This window comes from Anabas testudineus, chromosome 17 (assembly GCF_900324465.2).
Source record: "Anabas testudineus chromosome 17, fAnaTes1.2, whole genome shotgun sequence".
Taxonomy (NCBI): Eukaryota; Metazoa; Chordata; class Actinopteri; order Anabantiformes; family Anabantidae; genus Anabas; species Anabas testudineus.
In genome coordinates, this window is record NC_046626.1 from 19863665 (window position 1) to 19888847 (window position 25183).

Below are 25183 nucleotides of genomic sequence, written 5' to 3' on the forward strand. Positions count from 1 at the left end.
TCACTTTTAAGGATCGTGAAGTAAAAATGCTGCTGACTTTACAGCTGCTCTAAGACACAGTAAATCCACAAACCAGGAGTTTCTGTAATACTATTTTATTATTTTTCACATTTTTATTGACAGAAGTCAAGTATCCAAGGCGTCTGTAAACAGTGTGTCCACAAATCTACATTTTGCCTCAGTTCAGTGCAGCCTTTCATCAGTCAAAAACAAAACACTGTTCCTTTGAAATAAATACAATACTGATAAAAAAAAGAAGAAGCCTAACCTAAATCTGTCCGAAGGAGCTCATTCAGATCCAGAATCAGTCTCCGTCTAGAGTCACAGTCTGGAAATGATACTACATTACTACATAAAACACCACATGGAGGTAAATGACTCCTTCTGTCCTAAAGAGGAGCGAAAGGAGTGAAGAGGATAAAAACTAGTGACACAGTAAAATTGTGGAGCTGGTGTCGGCAGGTAAACCGACAGACACGATGGTGGGTTCAGAAAAAACCAGCAACATGAGGATGAAATACTGAGAAAAACCTGTTTGAATCTCAAAAACTGTAGTTTTGGTCATTTTCCTTGTTTTCATTCAGTTTTAAAGCTCAATAATTGACTTGTAGCGTATTTGCTTTATCTGCTCACAAACAGAAATACATGTTTTAGTTTTGTGCTAAAGATTTTTCTTGGCTGTAGGGTTTTACTTCTATTGCATCTATTGGGACCCAGGAAGTAACATGAACTGGCCCAGCTGGCACTGAGTGTCAGCACATCACTCAGGTTGTGTTCGGACACAGCGAGGACGAGGTGAGGATTTTAGACGTGCAGACTTCAACAGAGATGATGCTGAGCCAAGCTTTTTGTTAGCCACATTTTACCAGTCCTCACATCCTCACATGAGGCCAAACTGCAGATCAAACTGAATCAGTCTATATTTTTCTTATTGTCAACAAACCCTAAAAGTGCTGTATAACAAACATAAGTATAGTGTGTATCTAAAGGCTGATAAATCTTATTTCTCCGTGACACAGAGCTCCATTGTTGCTTAAAACACACCCACTAGACTATTATTTGAGTGAATCCCACATACACCATCGTGAGCATCAAATGTGGATTAATCTAAACTAAACTAGTCCCCAACAAAAGCACCATATCCACCTGTTTAAAGAGTTTGGGACTGTTGACAATAAGAAAATGATCCTAAACCTAAACACCATGAAACTAGGTCCATCACAAAACAATCTTTAGAGTCAAATTTAAGAAAAGTTAACTCATAAAACTGCATCAGATTTTAGTCGCTCTATATAAAAAAAAGTATATTCCAAAGAAGCTATAAGTCAGAAAGATGGACTCAACATTTCATCCTCTCGGGGTCGTTTGTGGTTTGAAACGGCGACACCAGCAGACGGAGCGTCACAGACTGAAACAGCAGTTTCAATGTGAAATGTAAATACAGGAACAGAACGGAGGTGGGCGAGTATCTCGGTGCTTCACTAACACTAAATGGATCAACACGGGAGTTAGTTGTGGTTCTTGCTTTACATGAAAAATGTAATGTTGTGTTCTGTGTTTCTACTCTAGTGTTTCTATAGTTGTTGAGAACTGAATCCACGCGCCGGCAGCCGGAAAACAATCACTGACTACATTCACTCATTTCATTTATGGAAAACTGGTTTTGGACTTTTCTTCGCTGTTGTATATCATCATCATCATCATCATCATCATCATATTCTGTCCCGTTTATCACTGTCTGTATTTGTAGATCATCATCAAGCACCAAAATTGACATTTTTCTGTATTTTTATCACTAAGAGCTTCGAAATGCGTTATAAATATCAGCCCCAGTTAGTGTTTCTCATGTTGTAGTCGTTTTTACATTTGAGATGTTTCTGAACAGATGTGAGCTACAGGTTTCAACAAAGACAGAAACAACATAATGTGTGATGGAAAAAATATTTTTACAAATATAAAAAAAGAAAAAAAAAAGTTTCTTTTCTTGATATTCACTACATATCTTAGTTTAAGCAGCTTTAGCTTGGCCCTACATTTTAAGAGGAGCTCTATTTTAGAAATACTGAGGTCACATATTCTAAAAATTAAAAAACATTTTATTAACCGTAGATTATAAATTGGCCACTGGGAATGAAAATACTGACTGAAGTTTTGAAAGTCCTCAGAAGTGTTAAGAAATGATCTGCAGAAGCTGAAGTGGTTAATTTGGTTAACTGCCAAAAATTCAATGCTTCCAACATCTCAAATGTAAAAACAACCAGAGTGTATTTATCAGATTATCGGATGATGAAAATAATCGTTGGATGTAAAAATACTGCTATCATGAATTAATGCCTTGCTGTCTCTACATGCTGTTCCTCATCTACCACACTGGTGTCCTGAGAACACAGTAACTAACCCACCAGCCCATGACTACTGCATTTCTGTGTATATACAAACACTGAACCTCCAAAGGCAGCAGGCCCGACACAGTGTTTTCATCAAGGTCTGATAATTGGGAGCGAGCAGAAAATAAGAAAATAAAATCAACAGCAGAAATTGGGGGACTCACCAGTAAAGAGGAATAACCACAGCATATCACAGATTCACTCAGTCATGAGTTAGCAGAATATAAGTGGTAACACTGCCTTAAAAACACTGCTTATTGAAAAATGCATACTGTTACTGCAGCGCAGAAATGATTTAACCATTTCAAATGTTCTCGAGATCAAATGTTTCCCCGTGACCCCAGTGAAAGCAAACTGTTGCTGTAATGATTTGATTTGAGTAACAAATTAGGTAAAAAGTAGAAAATATTTAATGTTAAGAACTGAAACTTGGAAAAGGAGTATGTGTGTTTTATGAATATTCAAAAGTTAATTTAAAAGATCAAGAAAAGCCACATTTCAGGTCTCTTTAAGGATTTTAGATCCTCAAATACGACTAGTGAAATTTGGATATGTCATATGTGCCTTTGTGAACTTGAAAAATAACATCAAGCTTCCTAAATAGGACAATGTGAAATAAAAATGGAATTCATACTACCTTAATGAAAATAGTAAAATATTACAGTTGTGTAAATGTTGTAGAATATCAGTCTCATTCTTAACATATTCAGCTGCTCAGATTCATATAATTACAGCATTACTTTGCTTCCATACGCTGCTAAATGCCAAACGTTTTACACACTAATTTATTTTATATAAAGATTTAAACAAGGTTCAATTGCTCCACCACTGAAAAAGAAAAAGCACCACTTGTCCCCGTTAAAAAATTTTTTCCTCTCTTTGATTTTGGTTTTGGGTCCAATGTGATGTTTTTCTCCACTGCTAAAAGAAACATCTAATTAACTTCTTTTTGTTTGTTACTGAGTCCCAAAAGTCTCATTTTCTTAAAATATGTGAAAAGAAATCCAGTGATGTCAGTTCATTAGATGCTAAAAGTGAAGTGAAGTGAAGCTGAAGTTCATCTTTCTGCGCTGGCAGAAGCCTTTTCACATATTCTAAGAAAACAAAAGTGAGAAACACAATAACAATCAAAAATTACTTCATAAGATTCTGAATTTTCTTTTTTTTTTTTTTTTTTACAGTGAAGTCCTGGCTCGGTGAAACGACTGCGGCAAAAAATATTCTGCACAAATACTATTTAAATCTCTAGGCCTTAAATGTCGAATAACGTATCTGGAGACAACCTAGTGCTGTTAAGATTATCAATTAGTCAACTGACAGAAATATAACAGACAATATTATTTGTAATTAAAGTGATTAAATATTTAACTCAATTATCAAGAAAAAACAAAGATTCTTTAGATTCATGTTAAAACTAAAATGGAAGAATTTGCTGAATTTCACCTTGGGGCTCTGAGAATTTTTTTTAGATCAAGAATTCATTGTTTAGTTTTAAAGAATAACCTGTAGATTAATAGAAGACTATCATTAGCTGCAGCTCGACTGTGATCAGTCACTGTCATTCCACTTCAAATGCATATATGCTAACTATTGTCCAGCATGAGACAAAGAAAACTGTGGATTGTATTCTTTCAGGCAAGATCATGACCTATAAATCATCAGGACTATGGTTCAACAATTAGCCATGACACCGGGCACTAAACTAACTTTCTATCTAGAATCTGAAATTCACGGACAAACTGACGAAATGCAGCTGACGAACAACAGATGACTAAACTATGACCTCTACATGATGGTCAACTACTTGTCCTTCCTACGTGTTCAGTACAAATGTTGCGGTGATGATGGATCTCTCATTGAGCTTGCTAAGCAGCCCAAAATACAGTCAGTCAAGAATGCCAGAGCGCATTGCCTGTCCCAAAATCCCCCAAACTCCTCCGAGCATTGTTTTTCTTCATTCTTCTTCCAGTCGTGTGAAGGATCCCTGGTGACTTGTCCAGCCAGGAATGTGGTCAGGAGAAAAATGCCAATCCTGTTCTTTTCAGGTTAAACCACTTATCGGGGTGCCAGTCAGGGGGAAATGGCTCAGATGTATGGATGCATTGTATAGAGCTGGCAAAAACCACACAATCTGACTTCCAGCGGTAATACTGCGTGTCATTGTGTTAGGGGAGCAACAAAAGGCCTTGCATCGAACAGGAATGCTTTTTGTGTGAGCCAAGCTGCTTAGCCCAGTGACCTGTTGTCCAGTTGGGTTCTTTTCAAATGTTTTTAACCCTAAAAACAAGTAAAAGAACAAGAAAATGGACGCTAAACATTGTTTTCCACATAGCACCATGCCATTGGTTTCTAGTTCTTAACACTTGTAGTGTATCACATTGCCATAGTTTTTATAGTTTTTTTTTTGTGGAACAGTGAGAGTGCTGATTTGCAGTTCCCACATAACAGAATTTGCTCTCATAAGGGTGGAAAAATAAAAAACATAAATGAATAGAAGAAGCACACAAACGTGACGTGAAGGGAAAGTGAGAGAATCGGCAAAGCTGAGGTATCTGTTCAGGTGACCACAGTCTGAGGGATGTCCAGTTTTACCGTATTTGTCCGTGAACTATACACGTGAGGACCATTGTGACAGAAGGCACATATTGCCGAGGAGGGGGTGGAGCAGGTGGGGTTTATGAGTGATGAACTCTCTTCCATACAAAGCGAGGATCCTTTGTTTTCTTGCTGTAACGGCTGGTGGACCACAAAGAAAGCACCCAGCCCCTTTCAACATTTTCACCAACCAAGCAGATTTTTCCAGTGAAAGGAGCGTCTCTAGGCTGGTTGGACCCTATAATTGTACATTTTTCCATCATTCAACAACTCGTGTGGAGATGCAGAATAAAACAGGACCTCCAGTGTTTTAATAGACAAAAACAGTTTTGGGATGAGAGCAGGAATTCCACACAATGATTAGTGCTTTAGACAGCAGCTAAAATCCAGCGGACTGGATGTCAGAATAACGTCTAACTGAGACCTGCCTCGTTAATCCATCTCCGCTCTGAAATCAGACTCGGACTGAAACCTGTTCCAGTGATCGGGCTGATGCAGAGGTGGGTGCCGCAGCAGTTGGCGTCGCAGCCACAGGGGGAACAGTTATTGCTTTTAGCTCATTGCCAGGGCAGCTCTGGGTGCTGACGCCTCTGTTGAGGGTGCCGGCGCGTGGCGGGCCACTAACTGGCATCCCGTTAGGGTCGCTTCGTGGGATGTTAACGGGGCAGGACCGAGTGCGTGCGTGGCCCTTGTGGCCGCCTGGGTGGCAGACGAGACTTCCCACAGTGTCGACGGGTGACAGGTGGCGCTTTAGCCAGCGCTCCACCCGCTCCTCCTTGTACTTAATGGAGTACCAGGTGAGGAAGATGAAGAGGAAACCGAGGAACTTGAGACTGGCAGCAAGGCCGAAGTAAACAAAGCGCAGAGATGTGACGTCATACTCCCAGCAGGAGCCGTGGACTCCGCAGTCCTGCTGCCATAACATGCAGGTGGTGTCTATGACAGCACCAAAGTAAATGGGTGTGGGGATGTAGGCTGAATAGAGAAAAGGAGTAAAGATGAGAAGAGGAAGAGAGATGGGAGAAGACATAAGAAAAGGAGGAGAGAAAAGAGAAGTTGTACATGACATCAACATTAAGGAAAAAGAGAAAGTGGCAATAAAAAGGGGGATGGATATTCAAGAGAGGGAATTGATGAGTGAAGAAAGACACGAGTTAAGAGTTGAGTTAAGAGCCAGGCAGAGAAAAGACAAGAACATTGTAAAAATACAGAAAAGGGGTTACAGGGCGAGAGAGAAGAAAGGGAGAAAGGAAGAAAAAAGAAAAATTATGAGCATAGAAATGACATCGAAAAACTAAAAATTGAGATGGAACAATGCTTATTTTACGCTAGTGATTTAGCAATTAAATGTCCCTAAAGCTTATGGACAAAGCCAACAGCTCTTCGACTTGTTCCGCAAGTTGACGAGCAGTAGAGGAACTCCACACCCAACAGTCTCTGTGTTTTCTAATTCATACTGACAGCAGCTTTCTGACAGTCCCATTTATCAAATCCAATTTACCTCCTTAGTCCTTACTCAGTAGAACAGTGATGTTGAGGCATTAAACAGACAACATCTCTTTCCCCAAAGCTAAATCAGCCCATTGGTCAGCAACTGTGAATGTGCAGTGCAGTGCATTTACAATCAGTGCATCAAGCTGACGCTCGTATTCTCCTCTGCCCTGATAAAGAATTTTATAAGAGCAATCCCCCTGAAATAAGACCTTTGATATTCTACTCTTTTAGACGTTTCTCATGCCCCCAAATAAATATGAGGGAGTAGTTTTTCTACTCACCAAGAGTCCTGAGGAGTACAAACTGCATTCCCAGAGCAAACGGCCTCTCCTGCTCCGCTACAGACCTGCAACACACAGCAGCACAAAGAAAGACAGAGACTGAGAAACAAGATAGACTATGAAGTGAACCAGTTACAGTTAGTATGAACAGACAGATGTAAAAAAAAATCTGCTACATGATCCAAAGAATTATGGTTTAAATTCAAGAATTTAAATTTTAGGAGATAAGTGTCCACTCAGTCCATTTGTGTCATGCTCATCTTTTTCGTTTTAAGAAGCACAGTTATAAATTAGTTTTGGGAGATAATGGAGTTTAGCTCATTAAGAGTAAAGAAATGTTTGTGCTAAATTCAGAATTCCTAAATTCATCATTTTTTAAACAAGAATTTGCAGCTAAACAATAATTTAGTGACTATTGCTGATTAATATAATACACCTATCATATATTAGTTCCAGAGTTTCTTGGTCTACTTTCTTATCCCATATTATCCCAGAATATGACTTCAGTCAGTAACACAAATTGTATTTTATAAGACCTCACCTGAGGGTGACAATGATGGCGGAGGGCTGGGCGCAGGCTGTGATGAGAGTGACGATGAAGAGGAAGATGAGGAAGGGGATGAGGGTACTGCAGGTGCGGTCACACTTCCCTGACACAGCGTAGCCGTTCTCGTTCAGGTAGGTCTTGACTATGACGAGCTGCAGCTGGTTGCTGCCCTGACCACTGGACGACGGTGTGATGACCTGCCGGCTCTGGACGCAGGCGCAGTCTGAGTAGTTCCGAATCTGGAGGACAGACAGGGAAATAAATGGATTTTGATTGTCTGTTTTAATTGGAATTAGAGTAACAACTGTAAACAATTGAAACAATCATGAAGAAGACTGTTAGCCTTTAGTCAACATTTTAGAAGAACTGAGTGATACATCTTGTGATAAAATCTTCAATGTTTGACTCACATAGAAACACAAAATGTGTAAAAGATTCTTTAAGAAGAGAGTTGACACTAAAGTCACCGATGAACAACTGCGTTAGCTTGTTCTGGTTATCCATTCTGCCTGGCTCTTACCCCATTGCTATCATTGACCACGCTGCTGCAGCCAGCCAAGCAGGGGTTAAAGTATGTGATGCCATCAGAACCGCAAACTGGGGCGTACTCATGGATTTTACAGCCACAGTTCACATTACAGCCTCCAGTTAGGTTCCTCTGGGTCATGGTGAGAGTGGGTCTGGAGAGAGAAGACACGAAGAGATACACAGCAGTTTTTTAGGTTTTACATTTTAAAACTTCTAATTCTAAAATTACAAGTCCGTCTGAAATAAATGTTGTTTAGTTTAGTTTTTTATTATTATTTAATAACATTATAATTATTTATTTTTATTTGATATTGATTTGTAAGAAGAAAGAAATAAGCAGGGACAAAAAAAAATCTGAATGACCGACACAAGCAAAGGAGAGAAAAAGTCATGTAGAAGCAAAATGGAGAAGAAGAAGAGACAAGGAAGAAACTAAAATGACGAGATGGGAGATGAAGAGCAAAACAGGATGAAAGGAGGACAGTAAGAACATTAGGATGAAAAGACAAAGATGATGAAGAAAAGAGTCGAACAAGCAGAGAGACAAAGACAACAAAAGGAGACTTATAAAACAGAACTGAAGATAAGGAAAACAAACCAACGCCTCTGTTGTATTTGACATTGCAGGTTGAAAATGGCTCTTGAGATGCTGTTGAGGAGCTTACAGTGTCACTAAAGTCTTTTCTCTTTCTCCATTTGACCTCTATCTATTGGATGTGTTTTTTTAATCTTCCTTTACACTCTGTCCACTTAACTTTTACTTGTGTGTGTTCTCTCTGCTCTTCTTCATCTTTTAAATGTGTTTGGCCATCTACCTGTCCTCCATAATCACCTGCACTTAGAGCACTTAAAGCACTTGAAGCAGTACATTTTCAATTCAAATTAGACACAAAACATACAGCCCTAAAATTGCAGTGACATTGTTCTTTCTCGCCAGCAGTAATATATGACAACACACCGCTTCCCCAAATTCAACTCATTCAGTTTTCCCCCTTCAAGGCTTCTCACCCAGTGGTGTATGGGATGTTGATTCCTCCGAGGTTGATGCTCTCACAGCCCACAATGAACAGTGTAGAGAAGCAGAGCAGGGAGACTCCACTGCAGATCATGGCCAGCTTGGCTGACTCGCGGGCTCCTAGCTTCAGCTTTTTAATGATGTAGCCTCCCAGGACGATACCCACACCAGCGCTGGGCACAATAATCACACCTGGGGGGAAAGGAAAGGCACAAATTTGAAAAACTACTGGGTTAACTAATATGTGGTTTAATCCAAAGCATTACACAGGGGGTCTAACAGTTGATCTTATCTGGTGTCCAGGCTGGTAAAAATATGAACAAATGTATTTCAGTGACGATGTGACTTAAACTGTTAAGTTTAAGCTTAAAAACTCCATGAATCTTTACGCTGACAAAACTTTCCTCTGTAGCTTCATTAAACAGTTTTAAACAGACCAAGCCGGAGGTAACAGTAGAGTGAATAGTGGACTTATATTTATCCAGTGGACATATAAACTATGCTAAACATATGCTAGTGTTTGCTTTTATGGTTTTGTTTCAATCAACTAGTTTTTGTCACTTTTCTGACCTCTAGTGACCCGAAATCCATGAATGCAGCTTTAAATATAAAATGTATGTCTTTCAATTTCTATCACAATATAGTTTTTCTTTTAAATTGTGCATTCTGTATTTAAATGTCTAAAGTAAAACTTTGTTGTCTTGACAAAGCAGCACAAACCTACAAGATAGAAAAAGAAGATGTATCTTATGTAGGAAGTCATAATTTACTTTAAATTCTACTTTTACAAATTGGATTCAATTGCATAACTTTGGTTTTGCAGCCTTCATTCTTGTTTTTCTTAATGACGTGACAAATCCTAAAGAAACAGCAGCAATCACAAGAACAGCTGCCTCCGGGCAGCTTTGCATTACCATGACAGCACATATCTTTAGTGTGGGTGGCCCCGAAGGAAGTGAATTTCTAACCCAGGTAGAGTTACTGCCTTTTCAGTAAATCTTAGATAATAACATGTCCTGCAGCTTTCTATCCTGCGCGAAGCAGCATTCTCTCCAATTAACAATGCAGTTTGAGCTTAAGGAAAAACACCAGGCAGAAGAGCTGTTCTGTGAGACCTCAGAGATATTTTTAGTACAGAATGGCTCCAACTACATAAAACCTTTGTCTGTGCTTGAGATTTCTCGCTCATGTGTAAGAAAAAATAATGCATAGCATAAATAAAAAAGTGCCTAAATAAAATGGACACAAACATATCTGCCTTTAAGGACTGACAGAGATGAGCAGTAAAACACATTAAACCTTGAAGAGACAGATGCATCATTAGACTGAAAATTATGCACATGGACTCCAAACAAAGCCTCCTGTTATTGCTTCATGCTATAGTCCAGGACAAAACAAAGACACAGAGTGATTTCAAACAGGTTATCATACTTAATCTGCTCAGGGACTAGAATGACAAATCTTTGCATGTGCGTGGTTCTGCCTTGCTCTACCCACTCAGCTGCCAAACCAAACTCACACTCCACAGAGACCTTCACAAGTCCATGAGCAGGTTTCCAAGGGATCATTTGATTTGACTCACTAGATGTTAGAATAATATGAAAACATGACTGGCAGTTTTAATCAGAGGCTTCACAGCCCACTCCACCTACAGCAGACAGTTATGTAACACTAAAACATTTCTGATGTCTTCCAAGATGGATATTCTTCTAATTCAAGAAAGACTAATGTGTCTATGTGCTATCTAATAGAAGACACAATTTGTTTGGTCAATGTTTAAACACAATAATAAAAAGGCTTTTGTGTGGAAAGCTCAGGTGACTCATGGCACCTGTGGACGCACAGTACACGAACAATAGCCAGTTTGCAGTTTGGGGCGTCCTGTCAACATTGTCACACACATCTCTTTATTCATAACAGTCTATGACAATAATACTTTTTGGGCTCCACCAGATTTGCTGTCGTCCTACATTTGACTACTTAGGAGAAACCACCAGGACTGAATGGCCACCATTGTTTTCAGCACTGTATTAATCAGCTCTGTATTAATAATATCACTGTAGTCAGATGACTGTATAGATCAGTCTGCCATCTCACGCTCATGCACAATTTACTTTAGTTTGATGTTGGTATTTGAACAACTGAGAGCAGTGTTTCCCCTGTAATGATGACGACCTATGCTCTGCACTGACCCCAGATCTGCAGATAACAGGCAGATCACACTACACCCTCTACAAAGACACTGTGAGAATTTCTTAAGCTGACGCCTGCGTGCATGGGCCAAAAAAGGTCCTGTTATCATGAAAGTATCAGATTTTCAGGATATTGTGTCGATTTTGCAGCTTCACGAAGAGAATTTGTTTTTGGCATTTTGAACTAAATGTACACGAGACTCCAGAGTCACACCATGGGCATTTTGTGTTGTGGATTTGGTCTCTGTTTCACAGTTGTTATATCCCTAATAGCTAATTGCTTGGCTCTGATTCCCTCAGGTCTCTGTTCTGCTCCTGCACCCTCATTGTCCAGCTCCTCTCTGCTGCTACTACACCTGACACAGCTGCCACTAAATACTAGTAATTTAATTAATCTGTTCATAAACTTCACAAATAGGTGCAGAACTTGATTTACAGTCACATTTCTCAGCTGATCCGAACTGAAACTTTATTGTAGCTTTATTGATGTTTATTTTATACAAAACGGGGAATTAACTGGCAATAAGGAGAAATAAGGAGGACAGACAATTAAACAATGACATTTAGATGAAACAGAAGGGCAAGTTACCTAAGCAGATACAATACACAATCCTAGGCTCAAGGCCTCATATTTACAAACAAGCTGGGTCAGGTTAAAGGTAGAGTAGGTTCAAGCTACAGAATGACGCATGTCACTGGGCTCAGCAGATTTATGGCCTGATACTCACTGTAGAGGGAATATGATGGTCAAAACATAGCTTTACAGACTAGTGCTCACCCACCTTCTGGCACATTTATCCATGTGCTTATAATGATCTCTAAAACATTTTATATGTAACATGCATGCCGTTAGGACATTATGTGTGTGAGCAGTTAATGTATACATAAATAACAGTTAAAGTATGCATTTAGCATGTGACTGTAAGTGTATACAGGATATGGGTGTGTGTCTGTGTGTAATGCACTCAGTGTCCTAGCAGTGTGTCAGGTGCATGCTTCATTTGAAGACCAGATTTCCATTATTATTAATGTGTGTTGGCTTGCAGCTCTGGGCCTCTCCAGCTCTGTTCTATGATAAAACCAGCAGAGCACAGCAGAAGTGGCAGAAATTAATTTCTGGGTGTTATGAAAATTATGGCCTGCCTGCCTTTTGTCTGTGCTGTTGCAGAGAGGAGGAGAGCAGTTATGATGATCACAATCACAACAGTAGAAATTAGTAGAATTAGTAGAGATGCTTTGGTACAGTGAGGTGTGTAACTGAGCTCACCAGTGTAGATGCTGGCGCTGGAGGCTGGGATGCCAAACTGCGACTCGATGAACTTGGGAATAAAGGTGATGAAAGCTGTGACAATGGCGCTCTCTGCCGTGTAGGACAGACTGACGAACAAGAAGGTCACGTTGCTAAGAATCCTCACTGCAGCTTTAGGTAAGTCTGGAAAAGGGGAAAAGAAAGTTTTCATTTTGTCTGTATGCTTGCTTCTGTTTTCCTTAATTCCCTAATTTTAACTTTTAAAATATACAAATATTAGATATAATCACAATTCCAATATGATCTTTCTTTACATTTTGAGAATTCCTACAGTGTATTACAGTTAACAATACTGTGACATTAGTGGGGAGGATTTATATCTAATATTTCTGTAACTTTGTTTAAGCTATGCAGGTGACTCATTTATCACACTGTTATGTACTTTACTAGAAATTAATCAGGGCAGTGCATCACAGAGCTGTTGAAAGTCCTTCTAGGACTAAATCAATAACAATGAAATGTCCCCATCTTCTCCTTGAGAAAGAAGCCACTCTTTCCATGTTATAACAGTAATCTCTGCTGTCTGAAAGAATTCAATCCTCTCTGTTCTGCTGACATTCTGGACTGAACTATCAGTCTTTAATGCACTGTCTGGAAACTGAGAAGTCATAACTAGGTCATTTGTGGATCATTTTCATTTTTTATTCTGTGTTGACCTCATCAAAGAAACACTCTCTCACTCATTCTTAGTTGGCAGTAAGACCAGCAGCTTACAATTACATGTCACAGTATTTCACAGTAACCCCGTCTGGTACCTTTAATGTCCTTCCCAAAACCCATTGACGAGGTGACCGTCTGGCTCTTGTTGTTGCTCTTCTCCTTGAGGACGTCGTCATCACTGGACAGGTCATCTAGGCTCAGCTTTTTCCTCCTCTTCTTCTTCTTGTGTCGGGGTGGTAGCTTCTTGGGGAAGGTGAACATGGGGAAGATGACCAGCAACATGGCCACAGCGCACAGCAGGAAGCCACTCCACCTACACAGGCAAGGAAGGATTGAAATATTTGAAATACAAGAAAGTAGGTTTTCTTCGAAAGAGGTGAAGTCAAGTCATTTAAAGAAAAGTCACGTTACTCCCTGATCCATGCTATAAAGAGTGAGTCTAACCTCTTTGTATCTGTGTGTCTCATTAGTGTGCACATAGAGAAATATATAAAACGTGGGCTTGTGCAAGTTACCGGTACACTCATCCATCCTATTCCTGTTATCATCACCTATTCATGTAGGAAGGTTGTGGCTGTTTGCTACTGAGTCACTGGTTATGCTGTCAGCTAGAGGATGGCATCACTGAGAGCTGTAAATAGATGACTAACTGCATCTCATGCACGCCAGCAGAATACAGATAGATATGAGATATGCCCAGAAACGTGACCTAAAGACATGCTTATTTATATAAAGTGATGGTGTGTTTTGAAAGATTCTCAATGTGTGAAGTTTCATGCACATACAGTTTTTTAATTTGGTAGATAGTTAATGTGGTAATTGTTGAACATGCTATATCACAGTAACATAATACTCAAAAATGTACCAGTCAATTCAATACATATATATACATACACATACATATATACTGTATATAAACATACATGCTGAACACAAACACACTCTCCATCAATAAAAAGCAGCATATTGGTCTCACCAGTTGCCGATGAAGCGAGGGTCACTCTGGTCAATGTTGACAACAGTCTTGGGGTCCACGTAAAAACCGATGAGGACTCCTCCCAACAGATATCCAGCTGCTGGACCCAGTGCTCCCATCACATACATGATGGCTGAAAAGGGGAAACATAGAGAATAACTAATAGAGAAAAATAGAACATGAACTTTACAGCTATAATATTAATTCTCTGGTCAGTAGGGGCACATCCAGCAGATGGAGCAACATTATCATCCAGCCTTGTTTGTGTCCATGTTATGAATATTTACTCCTCTTTTAACTATGGTTTTGTCTCCTCAAGCCACCACACAGGCAACAAACAAAAGAAAACAGATGATTTGACGAAAAAGAAGAAATATGTGAAGAAAAAGTTGTTTCTAAAAAGAGCAAATCTGTTTTACATCACAATTTGATTTAATGTTTAATGTATCTTATACAGCTCTGGAAAGAAATAATTAACCACTGCAAAATAGTCTGTTTCTCAGGTTTGATGAAATGAACAGCTTTGTTTTATTTTTTGTGAACCGCTGACAATAATTCTCAGAAATTTCGAATAAAACCCATTGTTACTTAGAACATACATTTAGAGGAAATGACAACCCCTCAAAATAATGAAGATGACACAATGTTTGCAGAATTTGAATAATACAAAGAAAACTCACTCTAAAATCTATTCACATATAATCACATTGATGATAATGTTTTGACTGAACAACATTCAGAAATCAGTATTTGATTCAATAACCCCGAATTGCAATCACTGCTTTAATGCATTTTGGCATGCTCCCTCCAAAGTCCACTTCTGCTATTTTACCAGTCACCTAATTGGATTTAAATTACCAGCTGGTTTCCTATCAGAGAGGCTGTTTTAGCCTAAACATACAGTTTCAGACAACTGACAATTTCACTTCTATAAATCAGATTTTGTATTGTCCTGTCCCTGGGTTGTCTCTGGTCTTATGTACGTCATTTAAGCAACATTTGTCTGAGAAGAACTGCAGTATATCAATTTCTGTGTCAAATTCATTCAATTATCCAAACTCAATGACTAACTTTAACCCTTATATAACACTTTAAATCAAAACTAATCTAGCTTTAAAAGTGGGGTACAAAAGGCCATGTGTATGGGTCTTGCGTGCAGATCATATGACCGCTCAAAAAGAGGCCTACTTTAGGCTGAGAATTAGATTTCTCCAATTAGAGGGATTTAATATCCTAAATTCCTTGGCTGGGGTTGAAAGAGAACACAAAAATCAGGTGGCCTAACTTAAAAACTAAGCTGGGCCAGGCACCGGACCATACCGAGCATTATCAAACTGCTGGGAACTCACTGGGTGCTCTGAGTTCACATCAGTAGCAGTTCCAGTTATGTCCTGTGTACGTTTTACTCACCAATGTTGTACTTTTCAAACTAAAACAGCAACTTCCTAATGATACATAACTACTGATCAACAAGTACCATGGCTGACGTTGGGCCGTAAATTAGAATCCAATCCTTTATTTGTGGACAGTGTTATTTGGAATAAAACACCACACTTTTATCAATATGCTGTTTTTGTACACCTACAATGCAAGTGAAGTGAGCACAAGCCATCTGGTTTTGCATGTTGCAAGTTCTCCATCTCAGCAAACACTTATTTTTGCTTTTGCTTTCTGTTGAAACTTTGCGTCTTTTCCTTTCTCTTGATGGTTTGCTCCTTTTTTTCATAAATACAATGTGATTCTTGAAGGTGTATTTTTTATTTTTGCATAAACCCTGGACAAGACAGGCAACTTCCCCAATAGTTGGGACTAGAATTGGTAGTTTATCTATCGCATTAGAAGAAGACATTCCAGAAATAGATATTTCAGCAGCAGTGTGAGTGCTGCAGTTACTCATCTTCACAGACGTGCATTTTGTGACCCTTCATCTCATCTCTTTACTTGACTATTACATCATCTGGCTGGGACAGCCAGAGTCTGGGATGATAAAGTGTAGGGATTGAGGGATTGGGTTTTCCAAGGGGAACCAGCAGCATTGCAGATAATCCTATATCTAGCTACGGAACAGGGAAAACCCCCAGCTGGCAGCCTGTTATGCAATGTGGCACAGACAATGAGCAGAGGGATGAAAAGTGACTTGGCTGCTGGTTGTAAGGCAGGTGACCAGGTGCTGCTGAGATACGAGGAAAAATAAACTGAAAGAGATAAAGACTGAGAAAGATGATGAGAGAATGTTCAAGTTTCCTTTCAGAAATGACACATCGTGATTTTTTGTATTTATTCTTTGTAGTGTTTCTTTTCCTGTGTACAAACTGATGATGCACATGAAAGATAAACGTAAAGTAAAAAAAACAAGAGAAACAGGGTAGCAGAATAACTACAGGTACCAAAAATGAAAGCAAAGAATAAGGTGAGACAAAGAAAATGAAAGAATTAAAGGCAAATAGACATGAAAGGCAGACATGAGGAATAAGGGATGAGCAGAAAGAGACAGATAGCTGGATGTGTGGACATGAGTCTTCTGCTGTTGAGGCAGCAGTGTTTGTGCTGATGGGGGAAAACTTGGTATCAAAGCAAACTGATTTTCATCCGCACACTGCCCTTCAGTGTACACTATAAGCAGGACAAGTCTTTGATAACAATGATTAGGTCTGATTAACAGACCTAGTCATTGAAGGAAAATGAATGTGATAGTAGTTGTTCAATGTTCAAGTCACTATCCAACATGCCAAATGCATTTTATTGTGTTATAAAACAAAGATACATTATTATCTTAAGGGTTTGGACTATTACCAGAATTGATTATGTCTACTAAAGTTGTGGAAAATGTGACTTTTGTAATTTTACAGGCAAATTTGTCAATTATTATTTATTATTTTCATCATTAGTTTGACACATACTTTTGAATCCAGATGTCTCTCTCTAATCCATTCTTGAATGATCGCCATAATTGTGTATCAGTCAATAATTTGTTTGTAATCTGACATGTCTCTTTCCAGAGTCATAGCAGAACCTTATCTGACATAGTGGTTGTTTTGAAGGACATACAGTAAATGCAGTGTATCCTGATCCATGAATATCTGTATCCACTGTGCTGCCTTCACCAATGTCAGTTATACAACAGGTATATGCAGCCAAGCAGCCTGATCTGGTCAGATCTGGTTTAGAAATATGCTGTGAGTCATTTTCACTTGAAGCATCCCCAGCCCTTGTAGTGAGCAGGTGGATAATTATCCATTTTTACTTTAATACATTTTCTATCTCTGCAACTTACTCACACAATGTGTCGTTAACTGCCGATTAGAGTTTGATAATACTAATAATATGTCATAATGCCCTCAGCAGGGTTCCTTGCAGCGATTATGAACACTCTAGTGGTGCCAGGATGTTGCATCACCATCACAGACATGATGAAAGTACAGACAGAGAGCGCTTTCAGGTGTTACTGCATCACTAACAAAAGTTCCATCTGTAGTCTGGCTCTCTACAAGCCTGATTACATGAGCTGGACCAGCGCCATGCACTGCAACATGGCCATAAAATAGATTGATGTCTGCTGTAAATCAGAGGGAAAACTATGTAAGAGCCACTGCTGCTGGCTAACACTGTTGATAAATATCTAAAATTACTGAATGTTTTTAAAGGTTTTAAGAGCTGCAGAAGGATGCAATCCTCGATCAACAAGAAAACGCTTGTAAGCTTTCAATCACATTAACATAAATCAGGAACAGTGCTGCCAAGTTTTATGTGAGGTTTCATAAAATCTTTGCTGGTTGATGGATGGGTTCATTTGTGATGTATAGCCTTTTAAAGACTACTTAACTGCAGCAGTATTTTTTCTCTTGCCACCACATGACAAGTAAATGCTGAGTGAGCTGTGATGTAGTGTTTGAACAGTTTGATAGGCAGACAGAGAGACAGAGAGACAGGCAGAAAGAGAGACAGACGGGCCAGGTCAGGTCAGACCATGGCACAGAAAGGGGACAGAGCCACACATAATGAAATGTTATGGCATGATGCTGTTGTCATGGCAACCTGCTGACACAGCACAGTCTCATTACAATTTCCCAACGGGCTGTCTGTGCCACCATCAGACTCTCTGCCTCAATAAAATCTGTGAACAGGTTTCCTGCACTTGTGACTTCAGATTATTTTCCTGATCCTCAGTCTGTCAGTGTTCAACGTGCTGCTGATAGCAACTGCTGAACAATGCAACTTTTAATCTACAGCTTAACCATCACAACTGCTAAAACCACTCAGTATTTAAAAGGGATTCTCCAGAGATTTTGGAAGGAAGAGATTAAAAAAAATACTATTCAAGTGGAGGAAGTAGATTTATGACTGTGGGTTTTATCTCATCAAAAATTAAACTATTTATAAATTGCTCTCATTCAAGTACCTGGTAACACAATGAGTGCATAAGGCAACGTGATGCTGCTTGGTATTACTGTGTGTGCGCCACACTGTACAAAAGAAGTAGAGAGTCGTCTGAGGAGGTCAGAAAGACGATTAAAGACAAACTTGTTAAAAGCAAAGGCTTTAAGACCTTCTCCAAGCAGCTTGATGTCCCTGTGACTATGGTTGCAAATACTATTAAGAAGTTTAAGGTCCCTGGGACTGTTGCCATCTTCCCTGTATGTGACTGTAAGAGGAAATCCAGGCACAGAACGAAAAGAAAGATAGTGTGTATGGTAAACAAGAGCCAAAGACAACTTCCAAAGACATATAAAGTGAAGTCAAAGGCACAATGAAAACTATTAAGTAGAAAGAGAAAGACTGTGCAGTATCTGAAATCTCTGTCTTACTCAGAGGTTGTGGGTCCTCCAACAGGATAATGACCCTATAAACACAGCTAAAACCACCAAACAATGGCTAATAACTACACTATTCTGAAAAGAGCGTCTATGGAGTTCTACAAAAGGCAAAAACATATAGTCTGAAGGGGGCACCATCCAAGCTTGAGACAGCTGAAACTGTCTGAAATCTGTCCACAACTGTATTCTGCTGTTTGCCAGCCCAGTATGTACAGTAGATGCACTTGAGGATCTACTTAGGGTTTGGTTCTAATGCTAAAAACATCAACAACAACCAACCAGAGCTTTTAAATGGGTCTTATCTTTCAGAGCCACAACCAGAACCACAAAAACAGCTACATGTTATGTGCTATTAAACCCAGTAAGGACCATATTGCATCTCTGAGCTGGCATATTAAAATTTCAAGTGGCTGCAGAGTAGCTCGCTGCTTTGCATGGGAGCCAAACAGAGCGTCTCCTATTGGGGTTACAAAGCCATATTGTTCTGAATTATTCTAATGTTATGCCTTTGGGCATGGTCTCATATGTAGGCTAACGCAAGGCAGGGCCAAAGTGGACCAAAATGTTTATTGGACTGCAGAGCACAAGTCCACTGCACAAATACACTACAGACACAAAACAGTGTGGTAATAACAATGTTTATTTAAATTTAAAAATCTACCATTACCTTCTCTAATTGTATTAGCTATTTAGTGACTTTAGATACTTCAGCCAGAACTAGTTTCCCTACATTCAAATATATAGTAAATGTTTTTTTAATTTAATCGTAGTGTCAAGATCATCAGTCTTAACATTTTGGCCTCTGGTCTGTGTCAGTGTTGGGCTGGTGACTTGAGATTCAGTAAAGTTTATATCTGTCTCATTGTTGGCCAAAAGACACCCTTGATCTTATGTGGAATTACAAGACAAATGGTGCTGATTGATTTAGGTTTGCATTTAATGGAGGCTGGTGCCAGGAAATTCCCCCTTTCGTAAGCCTCCAATCAATCTGTGTTTTTAAAGTGTCTGCAGAGATGAAGCAGTAGGCTAAATTAACATAGTGGTGGTCTCTTAAAATGGCATTCCTGCTGAATCCACAGTATGGCTGCAGATTTACTTAAGACATTTGTCTCCACTTATCTCATGTTCTGCCACTAACATAATAACCTAAGTAGGCTAAGTAGCATAAGAGGCCTATCTATGAACAGTCAGACCTTTGTGCAGAGTTCATGGTGATTCAACATCGGACACACTGTAGATCTCAGCTCTTGCAAAGAGAAGGGAGAGTGTCCACAATACAAACACACATTTGTATGTTGTGTCATTTTAACACCTGGACAGAATTTTAAGCTGACTGCAAACTAGAAATTTTGAAAATACCACAATGTTTTTTTTAGTTTTCCTCTTGAACAAGTTGAGTGCTTGAAACGTAAGAAAAAAAAATCTTTGGGTCAGTGCTCAAAGATAGGATTTGAAAGATGGCTTACGTGTAAATTAATAGTCAGAATTTTATTAGATGTGTAAATGCATCCGTTGCACAAAGCTGCTTTTCAAATTAATTAACTGACAAGAAAAAATAATATGGGTACATTGGAGTAGGTTGTGATACAAGAGCCAACTTTTTCCAACAAAAAGCTGCTTACTTTGTAGAATAAATGCAAGCAAGACAAACATAAAAGGTTTGGGCTTTTCAAGATACTGGACTGGTCTGGGATGATTTTTAACAGACCATGTCCTCATTACAGTGACTGGAGAAGCTGTCGCTTTCCATTAAACCAACCAACCACACCAACATGTTTCTACAGTCCAAAAGAATCTGCTCCTGCTGGCTGCACTGCTCTGTCCTGCTGCTCACCACCAACTGGAAACATTTTCATTCAGTAGTCACAAAAGCAAAACATCACCAAAGTTTATTAGTTGTTCCACTATATTATACATAATAATATAGTAACAGTACAACTCCCTCCACTGTCACCTCCAGAAATTCTCACACCACACCATCATACCACCATCGTTAGCTGTGTACTGTATGTAGGGGGAATAGGCAGGGATACAGAGGGGTCATTACTGACTTTGTGGACTGGTGTGAGCAAAACTATCTGCACTACCGTAGGTCGTTTTTCCCGACTGCCATCAGCCTTTTACAATATATCACTGCAGTAATACACAAATGAACATGTTACTTAAGGTTACTTTAATATTGATATATTTAAATTTGTTTGTTTTTAACTTGGCTTGTTTCTGTTTCCTTCTGCTGCTGCAAACTGAATTTCACTGCTGTGGAATTAATAAAAGTCTATCCTAAATAAATTACATTTTTAGTTTAAACAGTGAGATAATGTCACAAGATCTTGGACATTACTTTTTCCCAAAACATTGTTCATAAATGTCCTTAAATTATGAATTTTCTTTGAGCGCTCTGGTCACAATATTGGTAAATGAAGAGTGTACCTTAATGATTCCTAACTTTGGGAGACTCAAGAGAGATAATATTTTTACATAATTCAATTTAGTTCCATCATATGCATTATAAGACTTTCCCCTTATAAAACACACAAAGACACCACCAGTTTGTAACACACTTCAAGATAACCCTGATGGTAGACTGGAATAGACAAACATAACACTCAGTGGTGTGTGGCTGCTGTGTCTTCAATTATTTTTGGATAACTACAGATGTCTGCTGCACAGACAAATAATGTAGGCTGCAGACTGATAGACATTGCTGAATAGAGGTAATTGATTGCTGATCATTATTGAATGGGGAGTATTCAAAATACAACTGATTTGTCCTCTAACTGTCAGACAATGTGAAATGCACTGTTACATGGCCAAGAAAAATCTTTGAAAAACGTCCTCGTGATTAGTTAAGTTTTTTTTTCAGCCTTTTTTTTGACACACATCCAAATGTTGCAGAAGCCCTGAAGGTAACCCTGTACCATTAACTGGCTGCTCTACTGATCTACAGCCAAATATTCAACAGCACCTGACAAGTTGCTAGGAACAACTATTCACCAACTATTCCTTCCTTTGGAAACCAAAAGGCTGCCTTATTTTGAAAATTGACACATTTTGTGTACTCTTTATGTGGAAAGTGTCCAAACACATTTCACTCTCCAGACTTGTTGCAGGTGACATCGTACTACTAACTGGCTGCTCCACTGATCAAAGCCTCGTTTCTTCTACTCTGGTTGTTTTAGACAGAAGACAAAGAGAGGCTGGACCAGAGCCGAGCCTCTTTGAAACTTTCATCCCCACTTCCCAACAACGGGAGTTCACAGAACTTCCCCTCTTCCCTTCGCTTCCCCTACTCTCTTTCATAACCCAGATCTCACTTGTTGGTTTAAATAGGCTTTAGCTTGTTTGAGTCAACTGGGGCGAGAATTCCTGTGGAACAATGTAAAAATTTAATTAAATAATAATTTATCAATAAGATATGGCTGATCACTGGTACAGCAGTTACAACTATATTAAACATGTTTCAGTTATAGCTATATTGAGCACAATTTTCAGCAAGACCATTTATATTATATATATATGTTGATTTTCATTACTTTAAGAAAGACTATGTGATGGTGGGAGCCCTCCAGTGCTGTATTTTTTTTAGATATGAACATGGTGGTTTGTGTCGTCATTTTGACTATACTGTAACAGATTTTCTGGGGGCTATGAATGTCATCTGAATTGAAGATTACAGAGAACATAAAATAAAAGTAAAGCTTACTGAGACTCAAACACTTTTTTATATTTAAACAATTGGCTGCCCAGCTGATTTAACTGATTAAATATATTGTTAACTATAGAGGCACTAGGAGCTTCAGCGCTTGAATTTTGCTGATGGTGGTTAGTGTTTGAGCTCTTCCTGTCCTCACTTATTCCCACAAACTCTTACCTAGATACAGCGAGGCATTCTCCTTCTTGACGTTGTCATCCAGGTAGGTGGGTCCGAGCGTATAGATGGGTGTGGATCCCATGCCCACCAGGATTTGAGCAATGATGAACAGCGCCACGTACAGGTTGTGCTCATTGCCCTCCTGGTCTCTGGGACAGGATGTGATGTCAATGCGATCCCTGCTGCTGGAATTGCTGTTCATGCATAAGCCTTCGTTGGCCGAAGACGAGTTGACCTCTTGGATCTGGTAGGCCGGAGAGATGAAGTGAGGTAAGGAGAAGAGGGCAGCACCCACGGCGATGAAAACCCCGCCAACCGCCAGCCAGCGAGGCCTCTGACCTCTTCCGCCAAAGTAGCTGATGAAAACGACTACCACGAGGCTCCCTATGTCGAAACAGCTGACAAGGAGGCCTGATTCTGAACTTCTAAGACTGTACCTTTTTTCTATGGTAGTAATGACGCTGCTGAGGTAGCCCGACACCATGAGAGACTGGATGAATGTCAGGTAGCACATGCAGAAGAGGAAGCAGCGAGAGTCCTGTAAAATAAGGCCCAGATATTTCCTACTGGGCAGACGAATCTGAGCTAGCCTGGAAGTAAAAAACCCAGGGGGCTTCCTCCTCGCCATGGTTTTACTCCTACGTATCTCTGTGTTCTCCATGTACGAGCTCGGCCTGTTCAGCGCCGACTTTCCAGGCTTTGGCTGGTAGTTAGTTTTAGTTGGGGACTCTGCCTGGAAAGACTCAGTCTGAGCTGCGAGTTGTATGAATTCAGCGCTGTCTTCTGCTGTTATGGACATTCGCACTGCACTTGCTAGTAAGGTTTCCTCCTGAGGAGCTGCTTCATTTAATACAGGCAAACTTTTAGATTTAAAGTTTGTACCTGGCTCCTCCGGTTCGCTTGAAAATCCATCCTCCTTCTGAAGAGACTCCGACAACTCTACTTCCTCATGCTCAGCCATTCTGTTCAGTCAAATGTTTTAATAAAGGTTAGAAAAATAAACCAGCCTAGCTCCAAGGCTTCACCGACAGTTCAGGGGCTGCTGCCCATTACATCTATTATTGATGGGTACATGTACTCCCACAAATAGAGTCTGCAGTACCCAAAGAGGCCCAAAAAAGCAACAATGACGACCAATCGGAACGCAGACTCACAGCTTCTGCTTATCTGCAGCACATGCAGAACAGCCTCTGGCGTTGTTTATCTTTTCATGCACACTTGCCTTCTGCCACCATGTAATCCGGAGACCACTCAGGCCTCTACAGCTCGACCAGCGGAGCTCTAGGGCCAGGGCTCCCTGCAGATGCACAACATTTCCACTCAATGGCCTCTCTCTGCAAGACGCTGCTGCTCCGCGGCTGGCAGGGATGAAATGAATTCGCAGAGCCTGCGCCGCATCCCTATCGCCCCTGCCAATGAAGATCACAGTTACAATGTCACTTCTTTAGGTATATTAAACGATATTACCCCCCTTCTACTCCTAACTCCTCCTCCCCAAGTCAAGGGCATCCCTTCAACCCCCTCCGATGTCATCACCGCACCAGCTGTCCTCCCAAAGGGCGAGAGGCTGTCATTTAGTCATTAGATATCTGTGCAAATCCTTCGAGATATGCGCGGAAAAATACTAAAAATGACTTTAAAAGAGGAGCCGTCGAGGAAAACAAGGGTGAAACGCGAGAAGTCCGCGGAGAGTGGGGACAGTCTGCTCGGATGATCCCGCTGCTCAGAAACACTGCAGTGCTGTTTTGAAAACAGCAACTCATCAGCTGCTCCACCGGAACCGACAGAAGAGGAATTCAAAATAAGAGCTTCGGTTCTTATTAAGCTGCTTTGTTTCTAATCTGTATTTTGTGTGAAGACTGAGTGGAATCACTTTGATTAAAGTGTTAAAAAATCTAAAATGCACTGATGTCCTTACGGTATGATTAACAAACAAACAAACATACATGTAAATGTATGGTGTATTGCACCTGTAGCCCTACAAATGGTCATAATGCGAATCCACATTAACGATTTACGCTAAGTAGACATTTAAAATAGTTTTACATGTAGATTCGTGTAACACTAACGATATATTCCTTATATATCGACTCGTTACCGTTTACTGATAAATTAGAAATGTTATAATATAACGTTAGAGTAACGGCTAACTTCAATTACCGTTAACAGTTTAATTAACGTTAATGAATGTCCACTTAGCGCCCGACAACCACTTCTTATTACAACAAAAATGTTAGATACACTCGAGGAACTGCACATATTGTGTTATATTTCGACTTTAGTTTGTTTTTTAATGATGCTAGCTGTTTAGAGCCCTCACGTTATTTCGAATTTTACTCCGAACTAGCTAGCCGCACAGCTAACGCTAGCAGCTAAACCGGTCGCCGATTATTAAAACACCAACAATAACCTGTCACTCTGAAGCGACGAGACGATCTTTAATCCTTTATATTCGAGTTACACCAGGTTCTGTGGGAGGACAGACGAATAAAACATGAGAAAAATCCGTTCCTG

General features: G+C 39.7%; 1 protein-coding gene across 2 annotated transcripts; it reads right to left on the minus strand.

Moving 5' to 3' along the window:
* Positions 1–88: 88 nt before the first annotated feature.
* On the minus strand, positions 89–25183 carry LOC113172012 (solute carrier organic anion transporter family member 5A1-like). Of its 2 annotated transcripts, XM_026374795.1 has the most exons (10): positions 25080–25183; positions 22670–24078; positions 13985–14117; positions 13104–13321; positions 12307–12471; positions 8841–9039; positions 7825–7984; positions 7299–7543; positions 6758–6822; positions 89–5957 (listed from the first exon to the last, which is right to left on the minus strand). In XM_026374795.1, the coding sequence occupies exons 2-10, from the start codon at positions 23628–23630 to the stop codon at positions 5437–5439; spliced, it is 2667 nt and encodes an 888-aa protein (XP_026230580.1). In that variant the 5' UTR covers positions 23631–24078; positions 25080–25183; the 3' UTR covers positions 89–5436. The 2 variants fall into 2 exon arrangements, with proteins under 2 accessions (XP_026230580.1, XP_026230579.1); XM_026374794.1 differs by lacking the exon at positions 25080–25183 and having other exon boundaries at positions 22670–24409.

Bases quoted from the DNA above. Each gene is read 5' to 3' on its own strand.
- LOC113172012 (XM_026374795.1), bottom strand. From the start codon at position 23,630: ATGGCTGAGCATGAGGAAGTAGAGTTGTCGGAGTCTCTTCAGAAGGAG. The intron at 7,544-7,824 runs GTAAGAGCCAGG...TCTGTCCTCCAG, and splicing joins TGGTCAATGATAGCAATGGG to ATTCGGAACTACTCAGACTG. The intron at 6,823-7,298 runs GTGAGGTCTTAT...TGTGTGTTGCAG, and splicing joins GCCATCATTGTCACCCTCAG to GTCTGTAGCGGAGCAGGAGA.